Source organism: Carettochelys insculpta, chromosome 4, assembly GCF_033958435.1.
Source record: "Carettochelys insculpta isolate YL-2023 chromosome 4, ASM3395843v1, whole genome shotgun sequence".
Lineage (NCBI taxonomy): Eukaryota > Metazoa > Chordata > Testudines > Carettochelyidae > Carettochelys > Carettochelys insculpta.
This window is the reverse complement of record NC_134140.1, coordinates 132,009,358-132,029,600: the sequence shown is the minus strand read 5'-3', so window position 1 is coordinate 132,029,600 and position 20,243 is coordinate 132,009,358. Positions and strand designations below refer to the sequence as shown.

Sequence of the window (20,243 nt, the reverse complement as noted above, 5' to 3'; positions counted from 1 at the left end):
AACTTAAATTTAAAAATAAGATGCTATTCCCAAATAATCAGATGACTCCAGTAGGTGGGGTTGTAAGGAACACATTGCACGAACCGGACGGCGAGACTGGGGTCACCACACTGACCCTTTCTATTTTTTTTAAAACACGGAAATCTGTCCCTTCTGACTCTCCTTAACCTTTTCCAAATGCGGTCACAGCTGTGCTTATTGCTGTCCCATCTTCTCACACATCTACAATGCTCCTAGCACCTTTTTTCATAGAAACAAAGAACATGGTCTAGGACTAATTGCATGTCCCTCTGAACCCACTATTTGATCTAACCAAGACTTAGACTAAAAGCAAACAAAAGCTATGTCAGTAGACAGAAAAAACAAATACGCCTTAGTTGTATGAGGGACTATGAATCAAAAGGATTAAAATTAGATGCAGTTGGTTGCTCTCTAATCTATTATTCCTTTCAATGTTGTTATGGCTCTAGACCAAGTATACAGTTAATTATAATCAGTTACATGGTCTGTGATGAGTCTAAGTGAATATTTTAGTTTTCCAGTTAAATTAAATTTGACTAAATCCTCCAAAAAGGTCTTCACTGTAAGCTGCCATTTCTTTTGTATAATCTTTTATATGGCCATAAATGACATATTATGCTGCTAATACATTTCCCAAATTAAAAGTCACTTGTTCAGTGCTACTTTAGACTACTTATTCCAATTTTTTTTTTAAATTAAAAGTTCTGAACATTCAAGAAAAGTCCATGACTGGAAGGAAGTAGTAAAATGAGCGAGAGACTTATAAAGAGAGTGCAGGTCTCCTTTTAAAAGAAAAAGAACTAGACATGTAAGTACTAAAAGCTGGAAATGACTGAATGGCACGGAAAAATTCACAATGAACAGGATTATAATTAGATGCCTATTCTGATTCACATATGAAAGACGGTTACTTACCAACCATTGCACTAACTTCTCCCGCCATCAGCAGATCCACAGTACTGTTGTACAGATTAACATCAATGATACCTTTCCGAATTGTTTCTCCTACTTTTGCTCCCAGTAATACTGAGCCAGTGGTTTCAAAAATGGTAGCCAAAATGCAGGCTTGGCGCAAAGTGACCACACCAGAGCCCACAGCAGTCCCAAAAGAATTGGCAACGTCATTTGCTCCAACAGAAAATGCCAAAATAAAAGCGATGATAAAACCCACAATGACCATCCACAGGTATTCCTCCATTGCCATTTTTCCCAGAGCGTGGTTGTAAGTAAATGCCTCCCCTTTGCGAATACTTAAATAATCAAAACCAGAGGGTATTGCAACCGATTTCTAAAGTAGATTTCTTGTAAACAGTTTGTTCTCTCTGGAAAGTGCTGGGCACTGAACAAACTGCTAACTGCTGATTTTCAAGCTACTGTCAATACTGTTCATTTGCTGGTGTTCAGTCAGCAGTGAAACACATTCCATATTTTGCTTCAAAACTGGTACAACTGCAGTGTTCTGTCCTGCAACAGAAGAAAGATTGAACAAGTGAAACAGTCTGCAAAGCTGGTAACAGTGTGTCCTTTCAGAAGTAAAGAAATTATTTCAATCCACTAATGGGATCTAATTTTGGCATGTGACAGGGCTAACCGTAAAGCCACTCAGACACGTTTGAAACTAAGTTAACACAAAAGCAATGCAGGTTTTTAGTGTCATCAGCAACTCAAAAATGTATTGATTCATTTTGAACTGATACATTTTAACAATTTGTTTAAATTCTAAGCAAAGAGGATGATTGGCCCCCTCTGAAAAGGGAGAGGACTTTTTTTCTTTCTTGCAGTAAATGAAAGGCTTAAATAGAGCAAGATCCTCAGCTGATGCCAGCTGGCCTTTCTACATTGACTTCAATGGAACTGTGTGAATTTACCCCCAGTCCTGAATTTTGAAAACATATTTATTCATTAAACAGCACATGAGATGGCACTGATATGTCTCCAAATATCTACCTATTGCTGCTTTGGGGTAATAGGAATATGGCAGCCTTTTAGCCTTCCAATCACTGGAATTTACCATAATTACTCATAAGGTACCTTTCAAAAGTACCTACATTTATGTTACCCAGGTCACAGGAAAGACATTTAAAAACAATTAAACAAGTATAAGGTTATTTTCCTCCAAGAGAAAGGCTAGTTTGTTTATTGAACACTACAATGCAATAATTAATTATACTCAACTATGTATTTTTCAATGGCTCCTACGTAGCTTTCAGGGAGTTCTGATATCGTAAAACTTGAGCTACTTCAGCTTTTCCAAACAAAAAATGAACAGAAAAGAATGGACTTCAAGACAGGAAAAAAAACAATTTACTTCTTCTCACACACACAATTATGCAAACCTCCCCAGGACCTATTACATTTTGACAAACATTTCTTTAAAAAGCTTGATGATCATCATCTATACAAGCCAACAGCAGATTTCCCCCATTCAGTTATCGGTGTGAAGTAGAAATGAAGATAGGGAGACAGGCAAAAAATGGCCTTCCTCCCTTCCAAAACCCAGAGTTCTCTGAGATGTGTGGTCCCTATGGGGATTCCATTGGGAATATTACATATATTTCATGAACCTGAAAAGGGAAGATTTATACAACTGACATGCTTTGATACATGCCTATACCTTCTCGTGCTCTGAACCAAGAGCATAAGGACAGGTGTGGACCATCTGTCTCTACAGTCCTTGCTCTACTGGAAATACCTAATGGATCTGAAGCAATGTGGAAGTAGGATGGGTAACAGAACATTCTTTAAAAAACTCCAGTTATCGTGAGGTAAGTCATCTTCCTTCCTTCAAGTTGTGGTCCCTCTGGGTATTGGCTGTGGGCATCTCATTAAGGAACCATGCTGCAACAGACTACACTGAAGGCTGAAGACAGCTATATCAGGGCATAAGGCTTTAATAAAGCTATGCAAAGAGCCCTGTGTTGACAAGGAAAATGCCACCAAGGTAGCCTGGGCTCCGGTGAAGTGTGGCCTTACACTTAGGGAGAAGCGCCTCCACCAGCTTATAGCAAAGCAGGCTGCAATCTGAGATTCATTTAGAGGGACTCTGAAGCGTGCTCCCTCTTTCATCTAAGGAAGGTCAACCATAAGACCCCCCAAGTTCACTTACTCTCCTGGCAGAGATTATCACAGTCAGGAAACATAGGTGCCAGGTTTGTATAATTTTGGTAGTGCCCAGAACAGGTCCAAGCAGAGCCGTCCCATCCACAGGATGGGCCAGGGCAACTGCCCTGGGTCCTGCACTTTGGAAGGGCCCTTGCTTCAGGGGGACACAGTGTCCATGGTGGTCTGCAAGGTTAGCGGGAGGACAGGCAGGGGCAGCACAGAGCGAGCCAGCCCTAGCCCAACGCAAAGGAGGCAGTGGATGCCAGGGGCTTGGGGAAGATAGGTGGGGAGGGCCAGGAAAGGGGCACAGTAGTGTGGGAAGCAGTGGGGCAGGATGAGGTTATGGGGATCTGAGATAAGGAGGATGATCTAGCAGACAGGATTCTGGACTGAGACTCTGGGGACCAGGGTTCCATTCCCTGCACTACTGAAGACTGACAGCACAACACTGGGCATGTCACTAGATGCTCTGTGCCTCAGTTTCCCACCTGTGAGAAACTGTGGCAACAGCACCGCCTGCCCTCAGAGGTGGGAGTGGTGCTCAGGTACCACGGAGATGAGGAAGGCACTATGCACGTAGGTACAGTATTATGTAGGTAGGTAGATCTTTATTCCCTTTGTACACATCCCACAAAGCTCCCAGCTGCTCTTTAATGCCAGACTTTGTAGCGCCCCCCACCTCCCGCACCCCTGGCTACTCTTCTACTGGTGAAGCTGAAGTGGAGATATAACAGCACTTGGTATAGTTTGCACACCAGAAAATGGATTGAAAGTGTCTAGAATGCCACTCATTGCTTCACAGAAGGCTGCTGGACTCTTGAGGAAGGAAAATTTAGAAACTGCCCCCAAGCCCAACCCTTTCACCTGTCTCTTCTATCCCAAACCTAGTGGCTGCATGTGTAATGAAGCTCTGGGAGCTGAGGAATCACACAGTGGGTACACAAAAGAGTAGTTTTGAAACAGAAGGCTCAGGTGCTCTGACTGAAGATTCGTCCTGGCATCCCTGTTGGGGTGGAGTTCCAGTTGCACACTAATCCAAGAGGCAGAGGAGTTCAATGTGGGTTACATGACATAGAAAAAAGGTCTTGAAGCAGGGAGGTGCTGAGTTCTGTGCTCTGTCCATGAAGTCTGAAAATCTTTGGCCTGATTCTCCACTGCTTTGCACAATATGAAGTGGTTTGTACCAGTGCCAAGTGAATGAAATATGTTACACGAGCATTTGACAACCACTTTGCTCCTGCAAAAAAGACTGAACGAGGTGCAGGGCAGGGGAGATTTAGATTCCGTCAGTCAAGTATAGGTAAGTAACTCCTGACTTCTCTGGGACTAAACAGCATAGAACGTAAAGTTGCTAGTCTTTTTCCTTCTCGTAGCCAAATAAATAGCTACCAAAGAGAGAAATCTGAGCGCATGGAACCAACAGACAATGGTGGGGAAGGGCAAAAGCAACACTCACAAAGCCAAGTTCAAAGTCCAAGAGGTCAATTAGAACACATTAGCAACCAGTGACTCAAAACAAATATACTGAACGAAGGAAACAAGCAACCAGACAGTGAGAACCAACAATGCGCCCTTTAATCTTCCCGTACAGGGCTCCTTAAGGACTTCTTTGTAACTCCTGACGCTATAATTGCAAAATAAAAAACAACCCATCCTGATTATTTTTGATAAAATGTGAATGTCAAAAAGCCCAAAAATGAACAACTCATATCTAAATAATAAATGATACATGATCTCGAAATGGTGGATAACTTCCCCAGCGTCCTCTAGAGAGAGCGAAGGTTTGGGAGTGAAAGTCAGGAAGATAGTGGTACAAACACACATGAAGTTTGAGGAAATACAACATGTAAAAAGTCTGTGAATGCCACATACTAAACATGTATTGCATTACAAATCATTGTGTGCGCGCTGGCCTTGAAAGAGGAGTTACAAAAAGTACGGTTTGACATTAAGGACTGTCTCATAATAGTATGCATTGCAGCTCTTGAATTACTGAGATTTTACTGAATTGGAAAAAATGGTTCTTCTTGCTCTTTTGGTTGCCAACTGCTGCCCTAAAGGGTAAATAATCATTTTCTAAGTGCAAAGGTAACAAACAGTGCCCTTAAGACGATAAGAGGCAAACCACCAGAATCGTTCCCATGCAGTGTTCAAAACAATTGACATTTCTCTTTAAGTAATAACATTTAATCTGTAATGAAAAGCAAGCTCGCTTCTAGCTAGCACTAGTTGAGAAGTCTGTCTAAAAACTTATTACACTGGAGCTCTTGATAGCTTATTCCACACCACTCTCACACAATCATGCTTTACATTCAAAAAGACCATGTCAAATTTTCATTCCTTATCTATACATCTACTGGCATTACAGCATCCCACAGATCTTGCTCTCCATTCCATTACCAGCGAATACATCTTGTACCCAAAGATACAAGCAATTTAAAATTCACTTTAATAGTTCTTGCCTTCCCCTGCTCTGTCGTGTAAGTTTAAGCTGCACATATTACATGCACGACATGAAAGGTGGTGTAATTCAAGTGGTTCTATGCAAAGAACATCCCTATATGGCTCTAAATTACAGACACAGCATCTGTCACAGGGCCAACTATGATACAAATTTTATGCTCCAGGACACCATAGATGCCCTGACTTCTCTTAAAAAAAAAAAATCACAGTACATATAGAAGCAGTCAGTGTATCAGCCAATTCCTATTTCAACTACAGCCCTCCTATTGAAGTTTAAGTCAGCTTTAAGCAATTACTTACAGGGTAACAGTACTGCTCTTCATAGTTTTTCCAGGACTCGGATCAAGTTTAACTTGGGGGAGGGAGGGTCTATTCACTTCAGCTACTGAAATTTCCAGAGGATGCTTTCCTTATTTGTTACTACCGCCCCTCAACTCAACTGAATGCTTAAAAACACTTGCCCCCCATTTCAGCTTAAAAATTTATCTACTCATTTTTACAGGCAAGCGTCCCTCAACTGTTCCAGTTCAATCCATACAATGCATTAAGAATGGGTATTTTGTTCTGCTGGTGAAATATTTCCAGAAAGGATTCACTAAAAACACAAAAAGCAATTATGTGAAGTAGTTATTAAGAGAGGCAATTCACCATACTTTTTTTTAAAAAAAAAAAAAAGCTGGGAAAACAAATGCAAAGTTTCAATTCCTTGTTGCTCATTCAGATTTAAATTAAAGACAGTTTCTGGAAGAACTGAGGATTTTTCCCCTCTGCAAATGAGTACAAACTTTTTAATCAAACCAAATTTAATTGCGTGGCACTACAGATTTCAGTTTCTGGACTAGAAACCAAATAATACATATTTAAAGACAGCAAAAACAGATCTTGTTAGACACACATCTTGAAAATCCATTTAATAGTTAACAGGTTGTTTCGAAGAGAAAGAACTAAATTTGTTCTTTGAGTGTCTGCCCTCCTGATTTTATTTACACACACACACACACACACACACACACACACACACACACACTCTCTCTGAATTCTAAAATAGTATCTGATCACATTCAGCATAGTCACAATGGAACATACAAACTTATACTGGGTAAAAAGTTCTAAAACTTACACAGCAGCTCCTGGATAAAATTAACTCCCACACAGGAGAGCAGCCAAGACAACATCAACATGCATCAACGTGCGTCCAGGGATTTATTCACTAAGTGAAAATCTGCCTCCTCTTAACAAGTTATTCAGCCGGAGGCGGGCACTGATAAAACACAATACAGCGTCATGATTATATTAACCATACAAACCACTCCACTATGCTCATCTTAAAAGAAACGTTTTCTTTCACTCCTACAATTTTCAAAGCACTGGCACAAATAGGGAGAAAAATCTCATTCTCACAACAAGCCTCTGCTTCGATAGCAAGTCTGCTATTCAAAAGCAAAAACAAGTGCCTATTTATTTCAAATATGAACACTACCTGAAAAGCACTACAGAGATGTTTGCATGTGCGTAACTTTGTGTGAGCAGTAGTTCCACCAGTTTCTTTGGGACAACTCAGTGTGTATAAAATTAAATATACACATGAATTTTTACAAGACTTTAAGAGTGACTCACACCAAACTTTATTATAAGCTTCACATTAAAATGTCCAATCAAAACTTGATCCCTTTTCCTACAAATGAAAAACATTAATATATATTACCGAAGATTTAAATTTTTCCCGTACATCTCCTGGGCTACCTTTCTAAAAGATATTTGCATTACTATTTACAAAAGATCTTTGCATTAACTATTTTAAATTTATCATACAGTAGAAATAAACTGATTTATATAAAAAGGATATTTACTGTACTATTTCAATCATAAGATTTCAGATTTCAGTCAGAAAATAATTTGACAGTTTTCAGGTTTACCAATAAATTATGTTCTAAATTGAACACTTCCACCAAAATATTTAGAACTGGAAGCAGAGTTATGCTCCTACTCCTAGTCTATATTTACATTCCTAAAGCATGGCCAGATTTAGAAAAATGCTGAAAGCAGTAAGATTTTTTGGGTGCTTCGGGGAAAATAAGGCCATTGATTGAGGAGCCTAATTATTCATCCAGTTATGAAAATCTTGTCCTTAAAAGAGCTGAATAAAGTATCTTTCCTAAGTTGTCAGGTCCTTTGTAGATGTTTCTGTATTTTTTTTTAAAAATGGATGGTGTTGTTATCCCTAACCCAACCTCTTCTACCTTGGAAAGAGGTGATCCAAATTTGCTGGTCTCTACCATTCGACCTGTCCAGTTGGGGTAACTCTTGCAATAGCTGTAGCTCCTGCTGACATTGCTCAATAGCTCATAGCTTCAGCTAGAAGTTTTGTAACAAGACAGAGTGAAGTGGAGATGTTGTAGATGATCCATGCGCCACTCAGAGTACAAGGATTAAGTAAGTAGTAGTATCTTTCCTAGTAAGGAGTGTTTAGAAATTTCTATACTGATTGACTGTTCCTAGATTAAGTTGGAGATGATAATATATGGCGATACACAACTCAGAGCTGGAACGGACCTCAGGAGGTCATCAAGTCCAGTCCCCTGCCCTCTTGGCAGGACCAAGAACCATCCTTTTTTAATCTATTTGCCCTAAATGGCCCCCTCAAGGACTGAACTCACAATCCTGGGTTTAACAGGCCAATGCTCACACATAGTCATCCATGTGTAACAATGAATGTGAAAGTGACTTGATTCTTTACAAGGAATATCATACATACTAGTAAGGCTACATTGTCTTCCACAAAAAGAATTAGTGAGACAAAACTCCAACCACAAAACAACACATAGACACCTAAAGCCAGAGGCAGATAAAATTCAATCCACTCTAGCAGTCAACAATGCCTCAAACAACATTGCTTTAATTATGTTCTGAATCAAAAATGCTATTACGCTTGTATTATACCTGATAATTTAGTTAAGAAATCACATCTGTGTTTGGTTGTAGACTCCTTCCTTTTGACTATGGACTAATTGCTGACTATGCTCACAAATTTCAGGCGGTGGGAATACATGATGCACTTGGCATTTTCCTGTTGCTCCCTCTATACCTGTTAAGTGGCATTGTTTTAGTAATACAGACCAGGGTTCAATCCTGCAGATTCTTGACATCTGAGTGAAGGTAATCTCAAGTAGCCCCAATGAAGAGACTGAATACACTACCATTAAGAGACAGCTGTGCTAGTCTATCGTCACAAGCAAAAAAGCAGTTTTGTAGCACGTTAAAAACTAAGAAAATGACTTATTACGTGATGAGCTTTTGTGGGACAGACCCACTTCTTCAGATCTGGAAATTCTCTTAAAAGTAAACTGCCTGTCGCTGTCCTTGCTGTAGCTTTGGGACCCAGATGTGATGTGTGAGAGAATGCAAAACATCCACTTTTTGGAATAGCTTTTAGCATATAAAAACAGAGATGGGTTTAAAATATACTCCCCCTATTTATCAATGCTGACCTATTGACATCTGACTTGGTAAAACTCCAATATATATTCTTCTTGAAGTCTCATTTACCTTTTCTCTTCAAGTTGTGAAGTGAGAATTTCCAAGAGTGAAACCCCAGCCCTACTTCCCCCAAACTCCCATTCATCTCTCAGTAATAATGAATGAATGCACCCAGATGCAGAGAGTTAGGCCATTTAAAAGACTTTCCTGTGTCTTGTTCAATAAACGAATTTACTGCTTATCTTGAAATCAGAACTTCCAACCCCATGAAGTAATGCAGGCTGAATAACACAGTTGTCTGCAGTTGTTTTAGAGCAGCCCAGGGAAAGTTGCACTATCACAGAGGTTATTTTATCCTTCATTTTAAAATGCAGACGCAAAAATATCTAAACTTTTAAATCAAAGAAAAGTAAACATAATAAAAGGAAATATCAAAGCTTTTATGATGGTTCCATCAACATCATGGACCTCAGTCATGAGAAAACTCATAATCCCAGAAAAGTTTTCCATCACAGTTAAAATAAGAGCCTTTATTATGGCATACCACTGACTAAACAGGCAAAACAAAGAACAAAAACAAACAAAAAGCAATGAACAGATCTGAGGATGGAAAATGACTTCATTCCCATTAAAACCAAAATATCCAGCCCTCTGAAAGAGAGATGGTTTTGGTGTGGTCTTCACCAGATCCATATATCACAAATTCCTCTAAGAGCTTCTTGTTCTTGACAAGATTCATTGTGGTATCTAAATTACTTTGTAATTTAGTCAGAATCAACAAAAAGTATATTTCCGTGATCCAGAACAATCCAGAATTATGAAAACAGTCTGCTGCAATCTGTGCTCAATTCTTGGGAAACTGGCATTAACAAGAGGAATACATTAGGCTGTTTTGGATAATGCTTCTTCAAAGACCCAAAAAAAAAAAAAAAAAAAAAAAAAAAGCTATTGATTGCACCCTCTCCTAATCTGCTTATCCCAAAATTCTACTAATGCTTAAATTTCTCTAGGGATTTTTTCTTCCTATGCCCACAGCTGCACCTCAAGATATAAGAGAAGCAAAAATCACATACAAGTCCCGCTCATTTTTACCAGCTCTCTACAGCCAGTAACGTTTAAATAGAAATCTAAACACCATTTAACAAGAGTGCCTTGAAGAAATGCCCATCTGAACAATAATTATCATGAAACAAGCAAAACTGGGAGAGACACCAGCAATGGGAAGAGTCAGACACAGACACTAATAAATGTGCAGGATTTCATTTTCCAATCTAATGAATGGTTAGGAGCTGATTTTTTTTTAAAATGTGCTGGTTTGTGCATAAGCAGCTGAAGAATCCTAAAAAGTTACACCAAGGATAACCACAGAATGGACAGTCTGGGTGTTCATATGGTCCCATCACAGTAGCATGGGAACATCTAACGTTAGCAGGGAGCTTCTTATAGATCAGGAGACCAGCGTAATACAGCAAATGTGTATCACTGATTAAAAAACCCTAAAAGCAGACTATATGATTTGAATGAAATTATGATTTAGTAGTTCTGTTACATGGAAATGTTCATTGTTTCTTTACCTGGCAAAATAATACAGGTTTAGAAGAGTTATTGCTTTGGAAGCTGAATCTGGATATACTGTCCATTGTGGTGTCTAAAATGTATGTTCCCTTATCATAAACTGTAAAACCATTTCCAACACACTAATAAATTATTCAAAGTACATCTATTTACTAGAAAGTGAAATTATATGAATTATGAGCCTTGTGGGTAAGGGAGAAGCGGTGGATGTGGTATACCTAGACTTCAGTAAAGCATTTGACACAGTCTCACATAATATACTTATCAATAAACTATGCAAATACAACTTAGATGGGGCTACTATAAGGTGGGTGAACAACTGGCTGGATAACCATACCCAGAGAGTAGTTATTAATGGTTTTCCATCCTGCTGGAAAAGTATAACTAGTAGGGTTCTGCAGGGGTCTGTTTTAGGACCGGTTCTGTTCAATATCTTCATTAACAATTTAGATATTGACATAGAAAGTACACTTATTAAGTTTGCAGATGATACCAAGCTGGGAGGGGTTGCAACTGCTTTGGAGGATAGGGTCATAATTCAAAAGGATCTGGATAAATTGGAGAAATGGGCTGAGGCAAACAGGATGAAGTTTAATAAGGACAAATGCAAAGTGCTCCACTTAGGAAGGAACAACCAGTGTCACACATACAGAATGGGAAAGGACTGCCTGGGAATGAGTACAGCAGAAAGGGATCTAGGGGTTATAGTGGACCACAAGTTAAATATGAGTCAACAGTGTGATGCTGTTGCAAAAAAAACAAACATGATTCTAGGATGCATTAACAGGTGTGTTGCAAACAAGACACAAGAAGTTATTCTCCTGCTCTACTCTGCGCTGGTTAGGCCTCAGCTGGAGTATTGTGTCCAGTTCTGGGCACCGCAGTTCAGGAAGGATGTGGAGAAATTGGAGAGGGTCTAGAGGAGAGCAACAAGAATGATCAAAGGTCTAGAGAACATGACCTATGAAGAAAGGCTGAAAGAATTGGGCTCGTTTAGTTTGGAAAAGAGAAGATTCAGGGGGGACATGATAGCAGTTTTCAGGTATCTAAAAGGGTGTCATAAGGCAGAGGGAGGGAACTTGTTCTTCCTTGCCTCTGAGGATAGAACAAGAGGCAATGGACTTAAATTGCAGCAGGGGAGGTTCAGGTTGGACATTAGGAAAAAGTTCCTAACTGTCAGGGTGATCAAACACTGGAACGAATTGCCAAGGGAGGTGGTAGAATCTCCATCACTGGGGATATTTAAGAAGTTAGATAGATGGCTTTCAGGGATGGTCTAGAAAGTGCTTGGTCCTGTCATGAGGGCAGGGGGCTGGACTTGATGGCCTCTCGAGGTCCCTTCCAGTCCTACTCTTCTATGATTCTATGAAATCAATCATTAAGGAACTATATCTACTAACTACTGCAGGTTGAACCTCACCAATCCAACACTCTCTCATCAGGCAACAACCATAATCTGGTATGATTTTAGCCAGGTGACTACTTATCATGGTCATGACCAAGCCTCCTGTGGTCTCAAAGTTTGTTTTCAGCCACTTTTGGTTAACAGTGTTCTGTGCTGTTATTTAGCTCTAATTTACCCTTAAATGTCATCTAAGACGCCAGTATACTGGAAGTGTTGGTAATGTTGCTAGACAATATTGACCTTCTGTGGTCCATTAAATTCTCCTGTTCGGCACCAGTCAGGTCCCCAGTGTGCCAGACTTGAGATGTTCAACCTTTAAACTTATGAAATTTCAAGATATAAAAATCCCAAGCCCAAAAGCATTTAGACATGATGCAAAAGATAACTAACACTTTATTAAGCGTAGAAAACGATTACAGTTACATTATTGAAATTCAGTTTAGAAATAGCAGCAGATTTGTTATTCACCTTAATCAGAAATACTATTCAATAAACACAGCTACATTAAGTTAAAGTTTTAAATGTACCTGTCAGGCACACTTTAAAGGCTCCCTTGCACATACTGATGATAAACATGAGGTATAATTACATGATCATAACACATTCGGCAATATCATGGGTAGCTTGAAAAACTTCAGGTAGTGTTGAACAGGACTAGCTGCTTATTTGGAGATGCTTCATACCGGGTCCAAGATGTTAAAAAAGAAGAACCTAAAGCTATGCTTTTGAATAAAATAACTTGATTTTTAAAGTCCTAAACACCCAACAGCTCCCCACTACCATCAGTAGGAGTTGCTGGCCACTTTGAAAGAAAAAAAAAAAAAAAAAAATCACTTTCTTGAATCAAGACCCAAACTTCAGGTGACTTTTTAACAGCTTGACCAAAGTACTTCACATCAAACTTGTGCTCCATGATCTCCAAAGCCTTTCCAATTTGTTTTAAGGTACAATTCACAGTAACAATTTCAGCTTCTAAATCCATGTATGATTTGGGCATTAGCTATTCACCTCTCTCTCTCTTTGTCCCAAACCAGGGCTACCGGAATCAGCTAAATGCCTCAGCAAACAGACCCTTGATTTGGATGGGAAGAAGCTGATCACAAGCCTTGCTCAGTGAGAAGCACTCAGCTCTGGAACACGCCTTCAATCTTTTGGTCACAGGACAGGAACATTTTATAAAGTAAAGTAAATACACCAGGAGGCAAACAGGTTTTCTGTTTCTAAGATGGGACTGGAATTTTTCCCCCTCACACTTAAATGCACGTTTAGAATAATTTGTATAACAAGTTGATTTATTAAATATAAGCAAAACCCGACTCTGCAATGTTCCATAACTGGTACATACTGAAAAAACTTCTCTAGGAATTCAGGGGCTGGGTCTACATGAGCCCCTTCCTTTCGAAAGAGGCATGTTAATGAGCAGGTTTGAAATATGCTAATGAGGCGCTGCAATGAATATGCAGCACCTCATTAGCATAATAGTGGCGGCAGCAATTTGAAAGCGCAGCTTTTCGAATTGTGTGCTGCCCATGGAGATGGGACCTTCTGAAAGGACCCCGCCCCCCAGTTTTTGAAAGCCCGTCTTCCGATCACCAGATAGGAAGAAGGGCTTTCGAAAACTGGGGGGGGGGGGCCCTTTCAGAAGGTCCCGTCTCCATGGGCGGTGCGTGACTCAAAAAGCCGCACTTTTGAATCGCCACGGCCACTATTATGCTAATGAGGTGCTGCATATTCATTGCAATGCCTCATTAGCATATTTCAAACCTGCTCATTAACATGCCCCTTTCGAAAGGAAGGGACACATGTAGACCCAGCCAGTATGTTCCTTTAAAAAGAAAATCTATTTCAAAAATACAAAGCAGCAGCTATCCAATCAAGAATCTAAGTATAGTGAATTCACACTTTTCAGAGAGTGAATTCAAAGGAAAGCCAGGATTGTATTAAAGACACAGATATGAGTGCTATTTCTTAAACTTCCAGAACAAAGAAATAAGTATTATATAGTTCATGGAGGAGAGGGAAAAATAAAAAAGAAAAGTTATATGCTCTTTGTGTAATGTCCTCTCAGATCCAGCAGTCCCTGCTTCCTCCTATAAAGGCTGGATATACATTTCCCTCTTCTTTGCCCATGCTCTTCTCACAGGGCTTGGTCTCAGAAACATCCAGTGCCTGCAATGAAAACTTGAGCCAACTTCTTAAATTTGTGACTCTTCTTCGTCCGGATTCTTCCATTTCCAAGAAGCTCCTCATCATGAGACCTGTATCTCAAGAAGCAAAACAGGAAACATCACAGGAGTGAAAACAGAAGGATGCACAGCAACTTCTGTCTGTGTCTTTAATAAAATCCTAAATTTGATTTGAGATTCTTTGGGGGAAAAGGAATTTTATTTCAAGACCAGAGAGCTCCAATAGTGCCAGCAGTGACGTCAGCAGAATAATCTCCTTTTGAGCCTCTGACCACGATAATATTGTGTGAATGGGAGGAGATCTTAAGTTTTCCTTATGTGACCTAGAAAATGGTATCTATTGCCAAATCCTCTGGATCTAATCTCCAGTAGCCAATACAGTTAAGAGAAATTGCCAACCCACCCACTGCTGAATAAGATTTAAGTTCTTGCTATCCAAATTCCATCTGCAGGACTCCCTAGGAGACCTAATTACACCACAACCATAATGGAAAACATATTTACCCTCCCGACCCCATGCAAATTTTTCCTCTAGATTCCCCCACTGTATATTTTCTAAAGGTATGTCTTCATTACACCCACATAGTGGGAATGCACAAAATCAATCTATTGGGGTTGACCCCAGTACCCCTCAATCTCGCAAGGAGTAAGGGAGGTTCCTGGGTGAGGAAAGCCAGGTAAGTCAACTGTAGATTAGTCAATTCAAGCTATGCAAAATAGATAAATTCATGGAGGTTAGGTCTAATAATGGTTATTAGCCAGGATGGGTAAGGAATGGTGTCCCTAGCCTCTCTTTGTCAGAGGCTGGAGATAAGATGGCAGGAGAGAGATCACTTGATCATAACCTTTTTGGTTTACTCCCTCTGGGGCATCTGGCATTGGCCACTGTCAGCAGACAGGATACTGGGCTGGATGGACCTTTGGTCTGACCCCGTACGTCCATTCTTATGCAATTGCTATAACTAGAATTGTTTATCTACAATGGACCTTAAGTCCTAGTGTTGACCTGACCTCAGCCTGTCTTCTAGGTGTAAAGGGTACCAGGGCACAGACGTTATTTAGATATTGTAAAACACTGGTGCAAAACTGATATATAATTGCCACCCACACATATACTCCATTGACCTTAGGGTAATTTAACTGTAAAGTTACAAAGGACTGTATTACTCCGATGAAGTCCACATCCCAACTAAACCTGATGGGCTTCTGGTCTTTTTGATAGTCCCAGTCTATGAATATAACCCTCAGTTTTATCCCAGCTGATTTAATCTCATTCAAGTCCTGAGACCAATCAAATCCAAAGCCTTGAGATTATAGTAGATGAAGTAGCATTCGACTAAAGCTTGAATGGATACAGACCATTGGAGACCCTTAAAGAGAGTTTTTCCAAGGGGGGAGGAGGGAAATGACTTTACTAGGAGGTAAAGACCATCTACAACCATTGTTGCTGTGCCAATACTGCCAGCAGAGTCTTCGAGCTGAGTAAAAATTGCTGAAACTATTAGCTCTATCAGTGTGCTCTACTTTATTCTGACCATCAAAACCCCTTTTATCTTCCGCATTTCCTAAAATTCCTGATGTTAGGCAGAACACCCTTTAATGTCAGTTTGAAAAGCTGGAAAGAACACACTTTACAGTCAGCTAAAGCAACAAGGGTATGTTATTGTATTTCTTGTTATGCTTGAGAAAACTAGTCTTCAAAAAGAAGCCTGCTTGCACAAGAATCTAGATCTTTATACATGTGCCAGATTACATATTTGTATAGCAGCAGTGCCTAGAGCGATCCTGGACTCCATACTTACGTTAGTATTAAGAATGCAGATGTTATTTTTCATTTAAAAAAAATGTAGAGAACTTTTTGTTGAAGCAGTATTAAAAGAAAGGGTTCAGAGGACTGAGTCTATAGGATGCAGTGGCTTGCTTGAGAAAATGTCAAAGGACCCCTGTCAGTCCTTCTCGTGGAAACTCTGTCGGGACAGGACACCATAGCAGATCACAAGAACTGCCATATCAGATCAAGCCTGTGGTCTCTCTTGTCTACATAATCCTCGTTCTGCCTCTGTACAGTACCAGATGCTTCAGAGGAAGATGCAAGAAATTCTGCAAAGGACAGTGATGTAATTGGTCCACAGGAAAAACTCCTTCCCAACCCCATCAGTTTGTGTGAAGGTTTATATGCCTAATTTCTTTTTAATCCTATTTAACATAAAACTCAGTGTTCTTGTTATCTATATAAATGTCTAAGCCTCCTTGGGAACTCACTAAGCTTTGACTTCAGTAACATCATATGGCATGAGCATGCAGTGCTTATCAAAGTTTTTTAATGTACTGCTTTTATCCTCTTGGCCTTGTAGAGGGAAAGTGGGTGACACTATTTAGCTTCTCTGTTCTCTTCCTCATTCAAAGTCTTTTCATGCTTCTAATAATTTCCCATCATCCACCACTGAAGCTCCTTATTTCTGCTGTTTCTCCATATTTTTGGATAGGGTGAGCATGACTGAACACACTCTTCCAGGCAAACCTGAGTCATTGGCTCACATATGAACAGCTTGCTCAAACTTTGACAGAGGGCCCCTGGATATAGGCACATTTCCCTTCTTTCTCCAACATCTCTGAGCAAGTAACAGATTATCCTTTTTCACTAAACTCTACTATAGACTAATAACACAAACTGAGGAAAAGTAAAATATAATTCATCCCACTCAATCCAGAAAAACGTGATGCCCGAATTTAAGAGGCTGGTAGAAGGCTGGCATGTATTCAACCAATCACGTCTCCCTCTGGATCCACTCAAATTCACATTCCTGCTCTCCCTCACCCTTAAGAAGAAGGCAGGAGCTACCATACTCATCAACAAGCTCTTCTGCTGTGTCCTGTGTTTTCTGGCACACCGTAGCCAAGTAGGTCTAGAGCAGGGGGGGAATAAGAAAAAAAAGTGACCTGCTAGGGTTAACCCCTGGTGGGCTGCTGCTGCTATATTTACCAGTACCTCCACAGGTATCAGGTGATGTCAGCTCTCGTTGGCTGCTGATCGCCATTCTTAGTCAATGGGAGTAAGGGGAAGCAGCAAGAGGGGGACACTACTTCCTGCCACTCCCATTGGCTGCAAATGGTGATCTGTGACCAACAAGGGCTACCATTGCTCAATATATGCAGAGGCACAGGTAAATATAGAGGTTGAAGCCTGCTAGGGACTAATCCTGGTGGACCAGATTCGACCCATGGGCTGATATTTGTCCACCAGAGGGACTGATGGACAGGACTGTCTCCCTGGCTAGGCTTTTGGTGGCCCGAAGGAACTCTCCCTCTGTGGCACATAAGACCCATCCACTATGTTTGAGTTGGAAGCCAATGGTGCCCTCTGAAATCTTAGATGACAGTTCTACCTAGTCCATCTTCCTGCTACTTCTCAAGGAGGAACACATTTTAGATAGCAACAGAGTTTGTGGGCTGAGGGCTCCTGACAGCTGCAAATAATTTATTTAGCTAATCTAGCTCCTATTGCTGCTTAAAGATTATCTGCAATTAGATTTTTTTATTTGATAATTACTGAAGACTCAACATTTTCATATACACATTTGCTTGTTAAATGTTTGCTGCGATTACTTCTTGGAGCATCACTATTCATATAGTGCAATCATCTGAGCCAAATGGTTGTTTCTGATCCCAGAAGGTCTCTCCGGCTTTGACCTTTATGAAAAAGAAAGAGCTTGTAAACTTACCCTCTGCCCAGAATAGTGCAACATCCGCTCATTCAACAAATGTTTAGTGCAGGGGTGCAGAACCCCCAGCTGCAGCTTGTAGAGATCCAGATCCTGAGGCTCTAGGCTCCCCTCCATAGCATTAGCACATTGAGGGTTTGGAGCCCTGAGCCTCACAGGCCAGATCAGGCAAGCCAGGACCAATTCCAGACTGTGGGCTCTGCTGGGGGGTAGGAAGCGGCTCCAGGCTCCATTGCTGCTCACTATTGTTCTCCCAGATGGGAAAGGGAGGGGGAACAGCAGGGGCCTTGGCCACCTGCCCAGAGGCTTCATAACACTGCTCTGATTGACCAGAATTCCAGCCAAAATCAGAGCATGGAGGGCAGTGCCCGGGAGCAGGCAGAGGCGGAGCAGAGAGCCTTGTGAGTCTGGGGGTGAGCAAAAAAGCTGCACCTTCATTGCCCAGACCTATGCCCCTAAAACGCTCCTGAGCTTTCCTCCCTGCACCCTTCCTCCCAAACCCATCCTGATCCTTTCACCCCCTCCGAACCCCTTCCTCCCTGATCCCACACCCCAAACCCTCCATTCCATCCCATGCACAGACACACCCACTGAGCCCACATTAACCCACTCCACTTTGGTTCAGATCAAACACCCCCAACCCACTCCTGCACAGACCCCATAGTCCTAGCCCTCATACAGGTGGGGACTCACATCAGTGAGATTTTTTCTGGGGAGGGCGGGGGGGTTTGCTTCTCATGTGTGGCCCTTGATTTGTCTATGGGTCAGTGGCCCCAACCCGCAAAAGATTCCCCTTTAGTGAAATAAACATACCATTTATAAGAATACCTGCCCGAAGCAAAGGGAAGAAGTTAGGAGTGCTGAAGAAAACTCAGGGTTTTCAGTCAAACAAGTGACGGTAAAAATTTCTGCAATGTTCACACAACTGTTTCCAGGGCATTCTGGGAGTTTTACAAACTGTACAAATGGACAGTACTCACTAACAAAGGAATTGTGATATAAATTCCTCTTTGCCACAGCTTCCATGTCCCCTTACTACTGTGCAGAGACTTCTAGTATCCACAAGCACTGTTCAGTGCAAGCAATGCACAGCTCATCACCAAAGAGAGGGAAAAATCCCTGAAACATTTATACGATGGCTTTACAACTACTTAACATGATGGACCCGAGTAAAGAAGCTAGGTAAAGAAAGTAAAAAAATCCCTCTTATCTCCCCATCTCTCCCACCTTCCTCTTCTGCCAACCCTGTCCTTTCTTCAGCCCTCAACACTAAAGAAATGGATTTGGAAGCCTAACATAAGCTCCCAGTTTGTATTCCTAACCTAACCCTTCTACTGACATTGAACTACCCTTTCTCCGCTTAAGTTTTCTATCTGCTTTCACTAAAATGTGTTTACTACATGACTGCTTGATTTACCAACTAGAGTCTTCAACTAATTCTGATATAGCTCATCATGGCATACAATATCTGAATATAGTAAAAGAGAGTAGGATAACCTCACTCACAGATCCATGCTCGTTAAAGTTCACAACAGCTGCTCTATTCATGGAAAGACATCTGAGAAACATGCCATAAATAAAACGATCACATGGAACTCCTTTCCACAACCAGTATACATCTTTCTACCCAGGAATTTAAACCTCCCACCCCACAGTGTCAGTCAAAAGGATAGCACAGCTTATTCTTTCTGGATGACACAGGCGATATTTTAGTAAGCAACACTTCCACTTCGTGTTCAATTCTCTCTAAATATAACGATCCATTTTACATTATTAAAAAATGTCTCTAGGCTAATAAACACTGAGTATTGCATTTTAAAAACCAGCACTAATGAGCTGTGAAAACAGAAAATCAATCTATAAAGTCGCTGGATAAAATCCTGACACATGCTTGATTTCACATGTGAACATAGCTCCACGTGCAGCGTTAGACACGTGTGTGTATATAGAACTGGGGCCCTAGTTAGCATTACTAACTGGGGCCCTAGTTAGGGACTACCCATTGTAGCCAGACAAAAATCTCCCCACTACAGACCAGCTTTTGCCTCCCCTCTAAGGTGCCTCAGAGCACACAGGGCAGTGAACAGCAGTTAAACAGCACAGTCTTTGATGCCTTCCTAAAGGGGCCCAGATGTGCTGGCTCATCATGACCCTAAGAAACAGAAAACACAGATAGAGGGCTAGCAGGCTAACTGTTAACAGGGGGGCCTCAGGAAATTACCCCAGCCGGCATTGATGGATTTGATGCGCCCACACAGCCATCCCAGAAGAGGAATCTCTGCCCTTGTAAGA

At 40.9% G+C, this 20,243-nt stretch overlaps 1 protein-coding gene across 4 annotated transcripts in view; it reads right to left on the bottom strand.

Moving 5' to 3' along the window:
• Positions 1-20,243, bottom strand: part of SLC20A2 (solute carrier family 20 member 2) — a 70,637-nt gene that overhangs the window by 40,986 nt on the left and 9,408 nt on the right. For 2 of the 4 annotated variants that reach the window (XM_074993871.1, XM_074993875.1), the window contains exons 1-2: positions 6,707-6,821; positions 937-1,485 (exon numbers count right to left, since the gene is read on the bottom strand). In XM_074993871.1, coding sequence (XP_074849972.1) covers positions 937-1,225 — 289 coding nt within the window. In that variant the 5' untranslated portion in view covers positions 1,226-1,485; positions 6,707-6,821. Of the gene's footprint in view, positions 1-936; positions 1,486-6,706; positions 6,822-20,243 lie in introns of those variants that run through there. The other 2 variants (XM_074993872.1, XM_074993874.1) reach the window with 1 other exon arrangement.